The following is a 16,006-nucleotide window of genomic DNA, read 5'->3' as shown; positions in this document are numbered from 1 at the left end:
ATTTCCTGGGTCTCTTCTCTCCTGTGGCCTTTTCAGGGAGCTCTGCAGAGCCCTTGCTTCTCAGCAGAGCCATTCAGGAAGACTGGACACGGGCTAGAGCAGGGCTGCATGACTGGCCTGCTCCGAGGCTACCCAGTTTACAATAAAAAACAAAACAAAACAAAAAACCACCAATCATGCAAAAACAACCTTCCTGCTGTCGAGCAAGTAGCAGAGTGCTCTTTTGATTCTAGCTGTTGCTATAATTTAAACAGAAAGTATCTTACATCCATTTTTCTCAAACCGCTCTAATCACAGTAGTTTTCATTTTACTTTAGTGGAGCAAATACACCTGACGACTTAATTTTGCTCCTTTCTATAACGCTGGATTGCGTTTTACATTTCAGCATTCCAGGCTGCTCTTGTGTATTTCCCAAGTAGAAATGATGAAAACTCCCTTAGTTATGCTATGACTTTAAAAAATTAAACTGTACTTCCAAATGACTTACTTCATTCAACTCCAAATGAAATAATGGCTTTGGATGTCTCTTGTATTTTAAATGTAGATGGAAATTAAATTCAACGCAAGCCACGTTGAGCATATAATAGTCAAATATCATTTTAAGAGATTGCTATTTGAATGGATCATTTTCTTGGGGGCTACTGTTTGTAGCTAAGTGAGTAACAGTGGGTTCTGCCTATCCTTATTAATGCTTTGGAGAGCTTTTCTTGTTTTCAATCCCACAGATAAAAATCTTTTTCCAAAGATAGAAAAAAATTCCCACTGGGATATTGTCATTTCTCTCCTGTGGCAGATAAATTTCTCCATACATTTGTCTTGAAATATTGGCTTAGCCATTGTCCACATAGTGGTTCATGACCGAATGATTTTAAGTGTATTTTAAGTGTATCTGTATACTTTTTTTCTGGAAACTTTTGGTTTCAGGTTTATTGGTGTCATTGATGCATCCTTAAATGATGGCAGACTTTGTCCTCAGTGAGGGGTAGGGAAAATATCCTCTAAGAAATTATATTGGGGAGGAGCCTGAACTTTATAATATTAACAACCTCTCAAACTTTATGCAGGCCTATTCAAATTGTTCTCTTGTACACCGTCCCTGCAAAGTCCAGACCGAGATATTTAATAAGGTTTGGGGAAAAACTGTTGAAAAGCAGAGTACGTCCCTTATAAATGCCAGCCAGTCATTTCATTTCATACCTTTTGTGATAGCCTTAAGGTGCTTAACATATAATAGCTTAATAGTCTGTTGTCACTGTTTTCATTTAATTAAAATTTATGAAATGCAAAGAGAATATAATTAAGAGAATTTGTTCACTGCAGATGTCAGCCTAATGCCAAAGAAAGGACTTATATAGGAAGGTAGAAGGCCTGGACTTCGGTCATTTTTCTGTGCTCATTGTGAATTTGGGAAGACACTTAACGTTTTCAGGACTGTGTCATCCTTATTTGAAAAGTGGGGATGATAATACCTGTTATGGACATCGTTTCTTTACCTGTAAATTGAGCTAGATCAGTTTCCAAACTTTTTTGCCCTTCTGTTCTACGATACAGGATTATTTTAAAGATATGAAACTAGTGTAAAAGTATCTTTAAAATATCTATAGAATGCAAATATATTTTACATAGGTTGTTGCCATCTTTTTTCAAGGTAGGATTCTGACATGAAGAATGGAGAAACACCTATTTTTGGAAGTCCTAAAAATTAAGCCCCATCTTTCCTGAAGAGGGGAAAATAACCTCTTAAAATTTATTAGGACATGGATATTTTTTTTTAAATCCTCATCATTTGGTTCTTTAAATGGGCCTCAGATGTCCTAGGGCTGACAGGGAGTTTGTGGCAGAGGTTTTAGTCTGTAGTTTGGCTTAACTTTTTCTGAATCACATAAAAGAAAATTACTAAGCAGGTAACAAATTTCCTTAGCTGTTTGAAAGCAGATTTCGCCTGTATTTAGGGTGTGAGGTGCCTATTTTTAAAAAGCAGGACATAAATAAAAGATATAAATAAAATATCATTCCACTAAGGTTTGTTTTTCTTTTTTATCCTCTCTAGCTCTTTCCAAGGATGTTGAAATCTGCTGAGATTTATTTTGATGAAGGTAAGTTGCTTCTCGTTATCAGGCAGTAGAGATGTTCTGTTATTGTTTAGTGCCTCAGCAGCTCTGAAAGGTGCCATCTGAACACTTTTGGTTATAATAGGCAGAAATAATGAAAAGCTGGTTGTTGCTAGTGATGTCCAAAGCTTTGATTTACGTCTTCAGAAGGTGAAAGATTTATTACTGACACGTAAGGTGGTTTTGAAAGATAACAGGTCATGGAACCCTAACTGTGAGAGACTTTTGAGGTTTGATCTTGGAGTGCTGGGTTCGTAGGTGGAGAAGGATTTTCAGAGATGTAGGTCTTGGCCACGGCTGCTGTGAGGCACCTACAGAGAAGGGAGTCACCAGGTGTGGAGGTCCTGGTCAATCAGAGAATGTGCAGGTTTAAGTCGTCACCTTGAGTTGCTCTTCTAAAACTGCTATGTGTTAAACGTGGCACATGCATGTGGGGACAGTAATGTGGCCTGATTATGTCCATATATAACAGAGTCCTGGACCAGGAACAAGGGGACCTACCTGAGTCAGATGCTGGCCACATATGTGATCCTGAGAAAGTTGTCTGCACTTTCTGGAACCCAACCAGGGCTGGATCAATGACTGTTGAGTTTAACTTCCCCAAATGAATTCATTTTTTTAAAAATATAAATTTGTTGAATGTCTGGACATTAGGCATCTAAATGTGAATAAAGCTCAGTTCTTGTGGTGGTGGTGAGCTAGATATGAAAGTGAATATATACAAAGCAGTAGAGTAAGAGACATACTGAGGAATGGATATGGCATCATGGTCACACAAGTCAGGAAACCATTTCCTTTAAGGGTAGGAGGGCTAATGAGAGAGTTAAAGGAGATTGCTTTTGAACTTAGTCTTGCATGATGGTTCAGGAAAAAAAGTCCAACAGGGGAACAAGGGTGTTCTACATAAAGGGCCAGATAGTAAATATTTTGGGCTTTGCAGGCCATATGGTTTCCATGGTAACTACTCTGATACTGTACCACACAAGCAGCAATAGTAAATGAAGGGCCATGGCTATGTTCCAATAAAACTTTATTTACTAAAACAGGCCAGATTTGGCTTGTAGTCTTTTGTTTGTTGACTCCTGCTATAGAAAGGCCATATGCAAAATGGATGCTTTTTTCCATCTTTGGAATTTTAATAAAACATGACTTCACAGATTAATATACATGTGTGTATGTATAAACCAGGCTATGTTCATCAGAAAGCAGCTCATATTCCTACAGCACTTACAATCTCCAGGCAAACTGGCCCAGCTCCCAGCTCCCACAGCCACGACCAGTTGTCTGAAGATTTTCTCTGGCTGCCAGAGCTGCCAGGCCACGCACAGGGATCAGGGCTGGGGAATTCATAGGACCCTCCCCTCCTCCGAGCCTCAGTCAACTACTGACTGAAGTTGGTGGATAAGTATCGCAGTCGCTTTCCTCTGGGGAGGGTTCTCAGCATGGGTTCTGTGGACTGTCTCTGAGTTGCCCACAGGAAGGGGTCCGGCGGCCTCTGCAGTTTTAACTTGCTTCCCAGCACACTGTGAGTGGAATCTTACCTTGCCTGTCTCAGATACCCCCTTCACCTGTAAGTCCGTGGTCACCTCTCAAATCACCTACTTATACTCAAATCTGCGTATTAACATTTGTTTCTGGAAGAAGGCAAACCAAAGCAATATTGGGGGCCTGGAGGACATAAATCAAACTCTATATGTGATTACTTGGAAACTCCTGATTAAGAGATGCTGCAGAGAAACTTTCTCCAAGTAGGGCGGCCCTCCTCTGCAGAACTGATTACAGAAGATCTTCTTTGGGTACAGAGACCAATAATGGAGAACAATTTTCTTGACTATTGACGGACTTGCCTACTTTTTGATCAGGGCCTGTAGCAGATGCCATTGATTCCCCCTCCTGACACCCCCTGCAGCTTCTGACAGTGCCCTCCTGCCCCCACCTCGAGCACCTGCATCCATCTCTTTTCCTCCCACTTTTGGAGATGCTGATCTGGGCACAGGTGCAACCTAGACATGTTGAGTGATCAAGGCTGGGGGAGGTTTGGAGAGATGGACGCACTGGGAAGGGTTTGGAGGAAATGAGATTGAACGGGCTGAATGACTGGCTGAAGTATTTGAATTTCATTGTGTATCCAGAGTGGAGTCACCGACAGTCTTTGAGGAGGGAGTGGCGAGAGTACTCAGTGACATTCAGTAAGTACTTGTTGATAAGCCTACAATATGCCAGGCGTTGTGGACAGGTGCGGCCACATGGACAGGGAGGTGCTGAAAAGTCACCGCCTTTGTGAAACCCTTCCTGACCCTTTAGGTAGACAGTGCCCCTCTGCATGCCTCTATTCCTTCTAGTAAGGCATCCTCTAGCACCTCGGGGCACTTATTAAGTACTACCTGTTTCCACCCAGTACTGCCCGTCTTATTCACCTCTGCATGGGGCTTTGTGCCACAGCTCGCCAAAATGAAATGGATTTGCAGGTTTGTTTGTTGTTTTTCCTACAAGTGACATTTGGTTAATAAGAACGTTGAGCTCAGTCTTGAGAGAGGGAGAAGTCAAAATCAGCCAACGTGCTTCCTGAGAGAGTGTTTCCCACTGTTCTTCCCACAAATATTCAACAGAGTGAGGCCAATTCACTGCTTGTTTTAGCTTGAAACTCCTCCTGGAGTGCGGGGATGAAAGCTGGTGTGTAACTGAAGTCGCTGGATATTGTGTGCATAAGATGGGAGACTGAGTTGAATTTCATGGGCTTTTCTGCAGCTTTCTCTCTTAACTGAAAATGTTGGCATTTTCTAGGAAGTTTGCTGTATGTTTATTGAGAAAGAGAGACTTCTCTTCAGTACAGTGTGACATTTCTACAAAAATCAATGATTTAGAAACAGGTATCTGAAATGAAATGCGCAACTTCAGTTTCCATCTGTTGGAAAGCCTGCTGGGTTGGTTTTGAAATCTTCATACATGTTTGGTACACCTTCAGGGGGTAAAAATTATATTGACTCTGCACTTTGGAACATGTAACAGATATCTTTTGAATGTGGCAAAACATATAACCACCACCTAGTCCTATGTTTTCCAAATTGACTTCGGGTTATTTACTTAATTTTTTTTGACTTTTAGTACTAGTGTTTACGTTTTCCTTTTATCTTGGAAGATTTTCATCTTTATTACACATGATTACTTAATCCAGTGGAAGGGATGGTAATGAATGTGGCTCAGCACTGCCTCCTCCATGTGTCAAGTTGAAACTTGTTCTTTGATTTTTAGAGGTGGTGAAGCTTATAGGAGCATGATGATGGTTTAATTTGAATTTCGAAAGTTAAAAATGCCGGGCACTAACTATTGACACAGTGAAGAGGGAGAAGCTGAATCTGCTTTGAGATCCAGCTCCTCCCCCCAAGATACTCATGAATTTTTACATCTTCTTTCAAGCCCTTAAAATATAAAAGGATTAACTTCTAAAGTTACTGATAAAGGGGGAGAGAAAAATAGTGAAGAATATAGAAAGACTCTAATGAAAACTCAGCACAGGGCTAGCCCTTAATTCCAGCTCACAATAACAAGAAGAAAGCCTAATGGCGAGTGAGGTGCAGAGCCATTTACATAATAACTTCCTAGCAACAGCTGTAATGAACAAATACTGGCAGATGAGTCAGTTCTCTAAGACGCTACCTCATATCAGCGCTTAAAAAAAAGGGGCAAAGGAAGCAACAACTAAATACCTGGCATTCCTGAATTTGGGTTATGTTCCATGTAGTTTTAGACCAGACCACTTGATCTTTGTTATTGTGACTTAAAACCGATTTGACAAAAGAGAAGTAATCTGGCGAGATGAATATCATCTCCATCTAGGCATAAGGCGGGGTGAGTGGAGTGAAAGGTCTACCTTTTCTGGGAACGGATGGTTAGGACTGACGCTTGTGAATTTTCTGTCTTAACATGAACATCACTAACAGCGAGATCACCCTCCCCCTCCCCCTCCCCTCCCCCTCCCCTCCCCTCCCCCTCCCCCTCCCCTCCCCCTCCCCCTCCCCCTCCCCTCCCCCTCCCCTCCCCTCCCCCTCCCCCTCCCCCTCCCCTCCCCTCCCCCCTCCCCTCCCCTCCCCCCTCCCCTCTCCCCCTCCCCCACATCATCACTGCTATCGTTTGTTGAGTGCTTCCTTTACTCTATGTCAGGCACCGTGCTAGGCACTTTACATATATTTCTTTCAAACCTCACAGCACTCCTGTATAAGTAGATATGATTATTTGCAACTTACAGATAAGGTATCGAGGCTCAAAGAAGGAAAATCACTTGGCTAAAATCTCACAATCAATAATAATCAAAGTAAACATAGTCCATTTTGATTGAGCACATACTGTACCCGGTGCCTGGCACCGTGCTGAAGGCTTTGCGTGGATTGTTTGCTGTGACTGTACTCAGATTATAGATGAGGAAACAGAGCCTCAGGGATGGCAGATGGTTTGTCCGAGGTCGTATAGCTGCTCAGAAGAAGAGCCGGAACTCGAATTCAGGCAGTTGTGGCGGAAGGTGGGAGAATTCGGATTCAAACCAAATGTGCTTGACGCTAAAGCTCAGCCTGCACGGCTGCGCTGCGCAGTGTCCGTGGACGCTTGGAGGGTGGAGACAGCCGTGCTAGTCAACAATCACGTGACTCGGGATCTTTCCAGTCACTCCAGTGGATGTAACAAAGTCAGCAGCAGCCACACTGGGCTTCTGGCAGGTGACTAAGGCCGATCTTAGACAAAATCCTAGAGAACTTGTGTGTCCAAAAGAGAGAGTGTGTGTGTGTGTGCGTGTGTGCGCGTGTGCACGTGTGTGCGCGTGTGCGCGCGTGTGTGCGCGTGTGTGGTGCTTCCTCCTCCCGTGGACTCCAGCCGGGCAGTGTCTCTGGCCCCAGGACTTGCTCCCGATATTCACTCAACTTACTTTCTTTTGCCTCCGTCTGGTAACTGGCTGGAGACTCTTTGAGAAAATACTTTGTCTCCTAAGAATGGATCAAAGGGTGCTGTTTCCAGAATAGCATACTTACCTTTTTTTAAGGTGCAGATAGATGTTTTTGGTGCTTCACACAAATGACTAAATGTAGAATTTCAGGCCCTTGACGGGAGCTGGAGGAGGTATCCTGTGGTGTCTATGCCTGCATAAGTGGGAGTCAGGGGTGGCTTGGAGAGGATTTTCTGGGAAAAGAGAGGGACTTTTGCCCCTCTAAAAAATGTCAAACAGGCCCATGTTGTTTATTCTACCTACATTATGATCTGGGGGCCTTGTCTTTCCTCCCTATTGGCTAACGGGAAGATGCAGCGAGGGGCAGGGATCTGGGGGAGATGTAGCCCAAGGAAAGTGGGTCAGTAGGCTGAGAGACAGGGGACAAATCTCCATTCAATTTCCTAGCTTGTGCCCTTTGTCGAGTTGCCTACAGATACAGTGCCTGTGTGTTCCAATTTTGCAGAAGTACCTTCCCTGGTTAGTACCCAGAGCCCAACCCCAGCGTCTGTAGAAATACTTCCTGATCGACGTCCTGTTCCCTTTCCTCTCTTTCTCAGGCTGTCCAGCCTCCTCCAGGTCGGCTGTGATTTGGGCATCTGAGGAATTAACTGTTTCTCTAGCAGGTCTTGTCTTTGCTTAGCCCCAGGTGAATGTCTGGACCCCCTTTTAAGCTGTCCCCTCTCCCTGGACACCTTTGAGTCAGCCCCCCCTCTTTTAAAGGGGAAAGCTCCTTGGAGGGGCCCTCTTCCCCGCCCCCTTGTCGGAGGTGGAGTGGGCGCGGGGCCGCGCGCCTGGACATCCTGGCTCCCCGTGATCTCTCCGGGCCAGTGGTACAACACGGGGCTCGCCGCGGCTCGCACCCGAGGTCATTTAAAAAAGGCCTAAAGCTTAAGTAGCTGCCGCGCTGGAGGAGGCATTGCCCGCCAGCGGCAGGCGCCCGGGCTGCGCAGAGAAAACTGGGACAGCGCAGGTGGGGCGGGGATGGCGGCGCGGCGACATCCGTGGAGCCGCCGCTCACCTGGCGCTCAGAGGACCACCTCCTGGCCGCCTTCCCTGGCGCTCCACCTGCAGCTGCCCTCCCAGAGTGCAGGGCCGCGGGGATGGCAGCCACCTCTCCTTTCTCCAGCCCTGGTGTCTGAAGGTCGTTAAGCCGGAAATCTTCGGTAAAATTTTATTTCTTCTTTTCCTCCCCCACATTTTCTTTCTCTGTCCCTCACTAATCCTGGGATTTGAAAAAGTCTGTGATTTCCAAGCTTGAAATGGCAGGCGAGAGACACTGACAGCACACCTGCTTTGCCAGCTTTTGTTTTGGGTCCCACAGAAAGTTTTTGCATCTGCGACATTTTGAGATCGTGCCCCAGAAAATTTCTTAATTTTGTTCTTTCCTAGTTGAAAAAAAAAAAAAAAAAGGCAACTTACCTTTGCAGTAAGAATTTCCCCCATCTTCCTTTTAGAGATAGCACTCGACAGCACTACCATCCTATATTAATAGACCAATAATTGCTACATTTCATACCACGTAGCTTTCCCTCTGAACCTCAATCACGTTCGGATACTGTGGTGAGGGTTTAAATGCAGCAGCTAATGTGCCGTTCCAGCAGGCATTTCCCCACCTCTCATCTTTTTATTGAACCTTTAAATGGAACTTGAGCTCCTCTGGGAGGGATCAGGGCTTTGAGATTGAGTTCCCCGGTTTGGTGTGGTTCTTTAGCGAAGATTCTAAGAGCCTGAATTGCGTGAAGAGATGCATTTGTTGGTGTGGGTTTCAGATGAAGGCATGAAATCTCACTGACTGGCTGAACATTGTGGTTTTCAATCAGGGCTTTCTAGACAAAGCTGCTAAACCTCCCCAACCAAACTCTTAACAGAAATCACCGGCTTAATCTGCAGATTGGCTTTTCAGCAAAGTTTTAGCTCCACCCCTTTTCAGTGGCTACCATGTCTTACAAACAGGAATATTTTCCGATGTTTAATCTAAAGCCCTCTTGCTGTTTCCAAAAATCCGTTGCCTCAGACAGCCGAAGCACCTGTACTATGGTTTGGACAGTATTACTTCGTGTACTAAGGGCTGGCTATTCCTCCAGACTAAATAAATCTGGTGTCACCGTCTATTAAGATTAAAAAATATTCTTTTGCCGACTGACATTCAAAATGGAAATGCAAAAAGCTCAGGCTTTCCTTTTATTTTTCATTCTCTCTTTTTAACCCTTGTAAAGGAGTTGACACGGATTTCCGTATGCAGCCAGTAAGGTTATGTTCTGGTTGGCATCACAGACTTGAATTTACCATTTACTGTGGGTTCGATGGACCTGGTCACGGCCAGACCAAAGGAAGCCATGTAAACTACTGACCACATCTGTCACCATCTTTCCCCTCCCTCATAACCTCTTCCGGTATGGAAGTCAAAGCATTCTCTTTAACAGCAAGTAGTGAAAAATGTGTTTCTTGCTTTTTTTTTTTTTTTTTTTTTTTAAATGGTGAAACTTAAGTCAATTGGCAACAGGTTCTTACTTCGCCATGGGCAGAGGAGGTGCCAGGTGTTGTGGATCTGTGCCTGTGGCTCTGGGGCAGGCCGGAATTGTAATCATACCACCCCCGAGCAGAGTCCATTTAATTCCAGCAGTTGGATCCCTTGGCAAATGTCTGAATCACTACCCAGGGTTTCACAGATGGCATCTCCACTGCAGAGACCCTTCTCTTACTCACAAAGAAAAAGAAAAGAAAAGAAGAGGGGAGATGACAGAGCAGATGCCTTGATCATTGCCCAGGGGTGAACACCTGAAGGACTGGCCATTGCGGAGTTTCTGGAAACATGACCTTTTCCTCTATGACTAGAACATGTAAAGAACTATCAGGTGATGATGAAGCAAAAAAGAGGCTGTGGCATCTTTGCAATTTTCAGTAAGGGTTTTGTACTCGCAGTGTTAAATGTGACCCAGATAGCTTACAGCCCCTTTAGAGATTTAAATATGGTATAAGAGAGCCTTAATTACTTACAGTGAAGACATCTCTTTAACTGCTGGTTGGACTATATGTAAACAGATCAGACATTCCACAAGTTTTTGATCTTGAACACTGCTGTAATTGAGTATCCCACATAGAATGTTAAGGTGAGGGGTCATTCTTATTGAAATAGGTTCTAAAATCTCTGATGTAGAAGCCTTTATCTGCTTATCATTAAAGATGTTAGTCATGAAGAAAGTTCTTATCTTGGAGACTTCGATAGCTGTTACAAATCTTGTGAGCACTATTTTCTTATGCTGTTTTTGTCAAATCAGATCTCATTTGGGCTAATAATGCTCCATCCTGGTCTTAAGCTATCTCAAGGTACCTCTGATTCTTTCCTTTAGTACTGAAAACATTTTCGTTTTCACCGCCTTTCACAGATCTTTCTAATACAACACTTTAAGAAAATCACGTCACCCTTGGCTCAGAACTTCTGATGGCGGCTCTCCATTGCCCTTTGAGTTTTGAAATGGAAAGGGATCATACAAATCCACTCTCCTGCTGGATATAGAAATTATCTCCCCAATAATCTTCTTCGGTTTCCTGCTTATCACTTCAGCCACAGGGACTTCACTGCCTCATGAAGTAATGGGTTTCATTATTGGCCAGTGCAAGGTATTAACAGGTTTGTTTGGTTTTTTTTTTTTTTTTTTTTTTTTTTTTTGCGGTACGCGGGCCTCTCACTGTTGTGGCCCCTCCCGTTGCGGAGTTCAGGCTCCTGACGCGCAGGCTCAGCGGCCACGGCTCACGGGCCCAGCCGCTCCGCGGCACGTGGGATCTTCCCGGACCGGGGCACGAACCCGCGTCCCCCGCATCGGCAGGCGGACTCCCAACCACTGCGCCACCAGGGAAGCCCAACAGGTTTGTTTTTGTATTGAGGTGAAATCAGTTCCTTGAAGCAAGTACCGATTGGACCCACTTTCGCCCATGAGAACGACAACAACCAAAACACCTGCTTCCCTTTTGCCGTGATATTTGAAGACATTACTCTGTCATGTCTTCCTTCACCGAGTCAAGCTCAGAGCCCTTTCACTGTTTCTGGGGCATGACCTCTGGGTACGCTTTAGTTGATCATTACTCCTCTCAAAGTGCGGAGCCAGATCAAGCTCAGACTTATCATCTGGGTTTTCAAGAGCTACCCTGCCAGCCTGTCTGCTGTATCTACCCACAGGTTGTTTCCAGGACTTTGCAGTACAGATACCCAGAATCAGCCAGTCTCTTCACTGTTCTTTAAATAAAGCGATGATAATTCTTCTTTCTTTGGTCTGTCTGAAAGATACAAGGGAAGTTTAAGTTATGATAATACCTTATAACAATATTTCAAGAACCTACCATATGCACGGTGCTGATGCTGGGGAAATGACTCATGGTCTCTGCCATCTTGGAGCTAACCGTCAGCTTCCTAGATGGAAAGTAAAAAATTGAACAAAGAAATTAGTGATTGCAAATTTCAGGAAGTGCCTTGAAGCGAAAGGCCGCGGGTGCTGTGCTAGAGAATTAGGACGTGTAGATTTGTGCGTAGGAAACCTGATTTAGATAGGATTGTCACAAAGGCCTCTCTGGGGAGACAGTACTGAAGTGACACCTGAAGGATAGTAAGAGGCTGGCTCTGTGTAGAGTGAAGGAAGAGGAGGAGGAGAGACCGCGCGTGGTGGGATCTGGGGTGAGAAGAGCTTCGTTGCTCAAAGAAACTCCAAGGGACTCTGGTGCGGAGAGTGTTAAGGGCAGAGGCCAAATCCAAAGGGCTTTGCAAGTCATTTAAAGATTTGAACTGTTCCCTGAAAGCAAAGGGGAGGTCTTTCCTGAAGACATTTAAGCCAAAGTGTGTGTGTGTGTGTGTGTGTGTGTGTGTGTGTGTGTGTGTGTGTGTTTGAGAGAGAGAGAGAGATTTTAATTTTAGAAAGATCTCGCAGACAGCAGTGTGAAGCAGGAAGGTTTGTGGTCCAGCCCTGCGGTGCGTGCGTGGTGGAGGAGGAGGCTGACTGGTCAGAGCCCGTTCTGTGCTTCCATCAGGGGCCCTAGGGTGTCAGGTAAGAGCCCTGCAGTAGAACTCAGGGCATGGTCATCCTCCAGGGGGGCTTGTCTGGAAGAAGCTCAGGCAAGAATGAAAAAACGTCTTGGGAAGCAGCCAGCGCCTCAGATCTGGGGCCGTTGGTCAGGGTCCTTCCAATGTCTTCCTCTTTCCCCTGGGGACCTGGAAAGCCACCTGACAGTAGGGTCCCAATGACTCCAGGAGGAAGGGCAGCTCTATTTGTAGGAGGAGCCTGAAATGAAAACCCGAGTCTTCCTGAGTTGCAGGTTGGAGACACAAGGGAGAGATGTCAGGTGAACAGAGACCAAACCGAGCTTCGACGTACACCCCTAACCCTCGTCTTTTCAGTCTGACCTGCTGGCTTTCTTAAAAGTTAGGTGAGGATCCAGGGTGGTGAGGAGGTGGGGTGGCTCTGTTCCCACCCGGCCGGGGAAGGGTAGCCCTGCTCTCCCCTCGCCCACTTCCTTCCTATTCTTTTCAACCTCCTCCAGTCCTTCAGACCACAGTCTAGACCACAACCCAGGGTGATGAAGGAGTCAACCTTAACTTTCCTCCGACCTTGACCTCTGCAGGTAGGGCCTCACAAGCAGACAGTACAGGAGGGAAAACCTCCTGTTTTGTTACCTGGCTTCTGGGGTTGAGAAAAGCCAACCTCCTCTGAGCCAGAGTGGAGGAGGAGTGGGGAGAGGTGGAGTTAGCAGTGGGAAAGAGGAGACATTTGAGTGGAGAACAGAAAATGCGTGGAGAAATTTTATCCATTTCTGCTGTGTGGATTCTGTAATGAAAAAATTTCCTTACCTCTTCAACAAACTATCAGTAGAATATGAATTTCTCCTGTTACATAGAATTGGAATTTTGGGGGAGAGCTGTCATAAACTGAAGTTCTCTCTCTGTCTTGGTGGGTAGTACAGGATGTGTCCATGTGTGAACGGCTGTAAAAGAAAGGGTGTGTGCCACGCACACACACACGCACACACGCACACACACACACACGTTTCTATTGGTTTTGTCTTGACTTTTCCTTGCCTGCAGTGTCTGGCCACTCATGAATCCTGTGAGTGTCAAAATTCTAGATTACTGTTGACTCATAAAAGGGAAGAATCTGGTACTGCCAGAACCCTGACACAGTGTTCTGTAATTGCATTATATTTCATAATTATTTGGAGCTGGATTATTTGTCCAATTCCATCACACATGATTGTTTCCTTCTCTTGCCTTATAAATTGGATAAAGCTCTTATCAGTATTCACTCAGCTGTGGGAAATGGCCTGAGTTTTTCAGGCCCCCTCATCGTGCTTAAACAGAATTTTAATGTATCTAAAAATACCAGGCCCAATGCTGTTTGTTTAACACCGTTATTGCAGAGCCCTCTTTTTGACCAAATCAGTCCCAGCTGCAGAAAGCAAAGAATACAATGCATAAATATCCATCAAACGGGAGCACCTCTAACAGGCAGATCTCAGATGGAGAGCTGAGTATTCGCTGCCTGGGGTCAGCAGACAGGGTCTTTGGCAGCCACTCCTGCAGGCGCGCAGCCAGGAAACCGGCCTTCTTGGAGTCCCGTGTAGACGGTCTCGGGACCCGCTTGGGCAGGGACAGAGGCTCTCTCTGTGGCAGGCAAGGCACTGGGCCAGCTGGGCTATTGACACACAGCAGACCTGATGTCTGGCTCCCGTTATCACCCCCTCACCTGCACTGGTAGGCACTGTGCCGAATGCTTTAATGGATATTTGCTTTCCCCTGGCCTGGTGGAGGACATGGAGCTGGTGTGATTTCCGTCTACAGGGGAGAGATTATAGCTCAGAGAGGCTTCATATCACAAATGCAAGTCAGAGACTTCACTGTGTCCTGAACCTTTGCCTTCTGACTCTACGTCGAGTGCTCTTTCCATGACGTTTTGCTGGTGTAATATAATCCCGGGGGCAAATGCTTTCCAGTCGCAGAAGAAAAGCCTTGAGTCAGAGAAGGGTGAAGGTGGTTGGGTTTGAACTTCCTTGGACGTCAGTGGAGATTTCAGCAGAGGGGGAAGAGGAGGAGGTCTTAGGCCTCTGCCCAAGGTTGGCTCAATGTTCCTGGAGATCGTGTAGAGCAGGGAACATTCACTAATGCAGCCTCGAATCTGCAAACACGGAGGTAGCGGAGGCCCACACCTGGGCTTGAGCTGACATCCTTTGCACTAGACTCCGTGAGATCTGGGTTTTCCTAGCCGCAGCAGCAGCAGCAGCAGCAGCAGCCCTGGGTTATTATGAAGTAACTAAGGATTTAAAACTACCGCAACTTGTGTATGTTAATGAGAAGGGGCAGCACAGTCTTTTAACTGAAAGAGCCATTAGCACTTCCCCTGTCAGAGAGATTTGATATAATTTAAAAGAAAACACTCATTATTTTAATTTTCGTTGTTAGCTGTAATATTCTAAACAATCGTAATGTATCCCTAAGCGTTTTTTTTCAGAGTTCAGTAGTCTAGTTAAAAAGAGGAACATCAAAAAAATCAAAATTTCTAAAAATGGTTCCTGGGTAGGATTTATTTAAAATCTACTTATGTATTAATATATACAAATAACAAATATAAACAATGTCAAAAACGCAAGAAACACAATCAGGTATTAAAAATTCTATTATTGGGGCTTCCCTGGTGGCACAGTGGTTGAGAGTCCGCCTGCCGATGCAGGGGACACGGGTTCGTGCCCCGGTCCGGGAAGATCCCACGTGCCGCGGAGCAGCTAGGCCCGTGAGCCATGGCCGCTGAGCCTGCGCGTCCGGAGCCTGTGCTCCGCAACGGGAGAGGCCACGACAGTGAGAGGCCCGCGAACCGCAAAAAAAATAAATAAATAAAAAATAAAAATTCTATTATTATTCAACTAAGACAAAGCTGTTCTATTTTTCTTTTTAAAGAAACCTTTCTTGAGTGAGCAGTCACTAAAATTACCGGTGATACAGCATAACGTATTTTGCAGTTTTACAAGTGCATCTGCATTTCTCTTGTGCTTCTTTCCTTCTTTTTCTCATCTTTACATTGCATTGCATTGTAAACATTTTCTCCTCTTTCCCGGATGGGGCTATCTCTTTGTACCTTTGTCCTTGCTCCCCGTCGACCTCTGGCCCGGCTTCTTCAGAGAACAGGCCCTTGGCTTGTATGTGACACCTCAACCCTTGTTTCAGCAGCAGGGGCTGGTAGGACCATCCAGACCAGGGGCTTGTCCTCCTTTGATGACAACGCTTTGGTCCCCAGCACTGTACAGGGCTGCTCTTGAGCTCTGTGCCCCCGGAACCAGCGTTTGGCCAGATCTACCCGAGCAATGTGGAGGACGGTGCCAGCGTTTCCTTTGCTCTTCATAACCTTCTTCTCTTTAGAATGAGAAAGGACAGCTAAAGGGAACTCAGATCCATTGCAAGGCTTCTGGAGGAGGGGTTGCCGCTGTTCTTGCTAACAGCAGACAGGAAGAGTTTTAAATTAAGATGCAACCAATGGTTCCATCCAATGGTCTAGACCAACCAGAGGTCTAGTTCCTGGTTAAGACACACACCTGAAGATTTATACAGACCAGTGACCCTTAATCGGGGGACGAATGTCCAACATTAGTATCACATGGAAAGGTGTTTCAGAATATTCTGGCCTAGGCCCCTGTCTACATTCATTGAGCCAGAGTCTCCATGGGGACTCATCTTTGGCAAAAGTTGTCAGGGCATGCTGACACACATCTTAGTTAAAAGCCACCGGTTTAGAAAAAAGTGGTTGTTTGGAGGCCACATGACAACCGGGCTGTGATGTGTTTCCTTCAGGCCTTTCATCTACAGCGAGCGCTGTTTTGTAGGGCACCAAGGTGTCGCTCAGAACACGTGTCCTGGGGAGGCGGAGCTCCTGGGTGCTCAGGAGAACG

The 16,006-nt window shown here is 45.5% G+C and overlaps 1 protein-coding gene across 1 annotated transcript in view; it reads left to right on the top strand.

The window, feature by feature from the left end:
• The first annotated feature begins 7,396 nt into the window (after positions 1-7,396).
• Positions 7,397-16,006, top strand: part of LOC136792406 (uncharacterized) — a 404,323-nt gene continuing 395,713 nt past the window's right edge. The window contains exons 1-2 of the mRNA XM_067011204.1: positions 7,397-7,445; positions 7,984-8,250. Of these exons, the coding sequence (XP_066867305.1) occupies positions 7,397-7,445; positions 7,984-8,250 (316 nt within the window). The remainder of the gene's footprint in view (positions 7,446-7,983; positions 8,251-16,006) is intronic.

The sequence above is a fragment of the Kogia breviceps genome, chromosome 13 (genome assembly GCF_026419965.1).
Source record: "Kogia breviceps isolate mKogBre1 chromosome 13, mKogBre1 haplotype 1, whole genome shotgun sequence".
NCBI classification, from domain to species: Eukaryota; Metazoa; Chordata; class Mammalia; order Artiodactyla; family Physeteridae; genus Kogia; species Kogia breviceps.
Note: the sequence above shows the minus strand (reverse complement) of the source record. Positions and strands in the feature narration are given on the sequence as shown.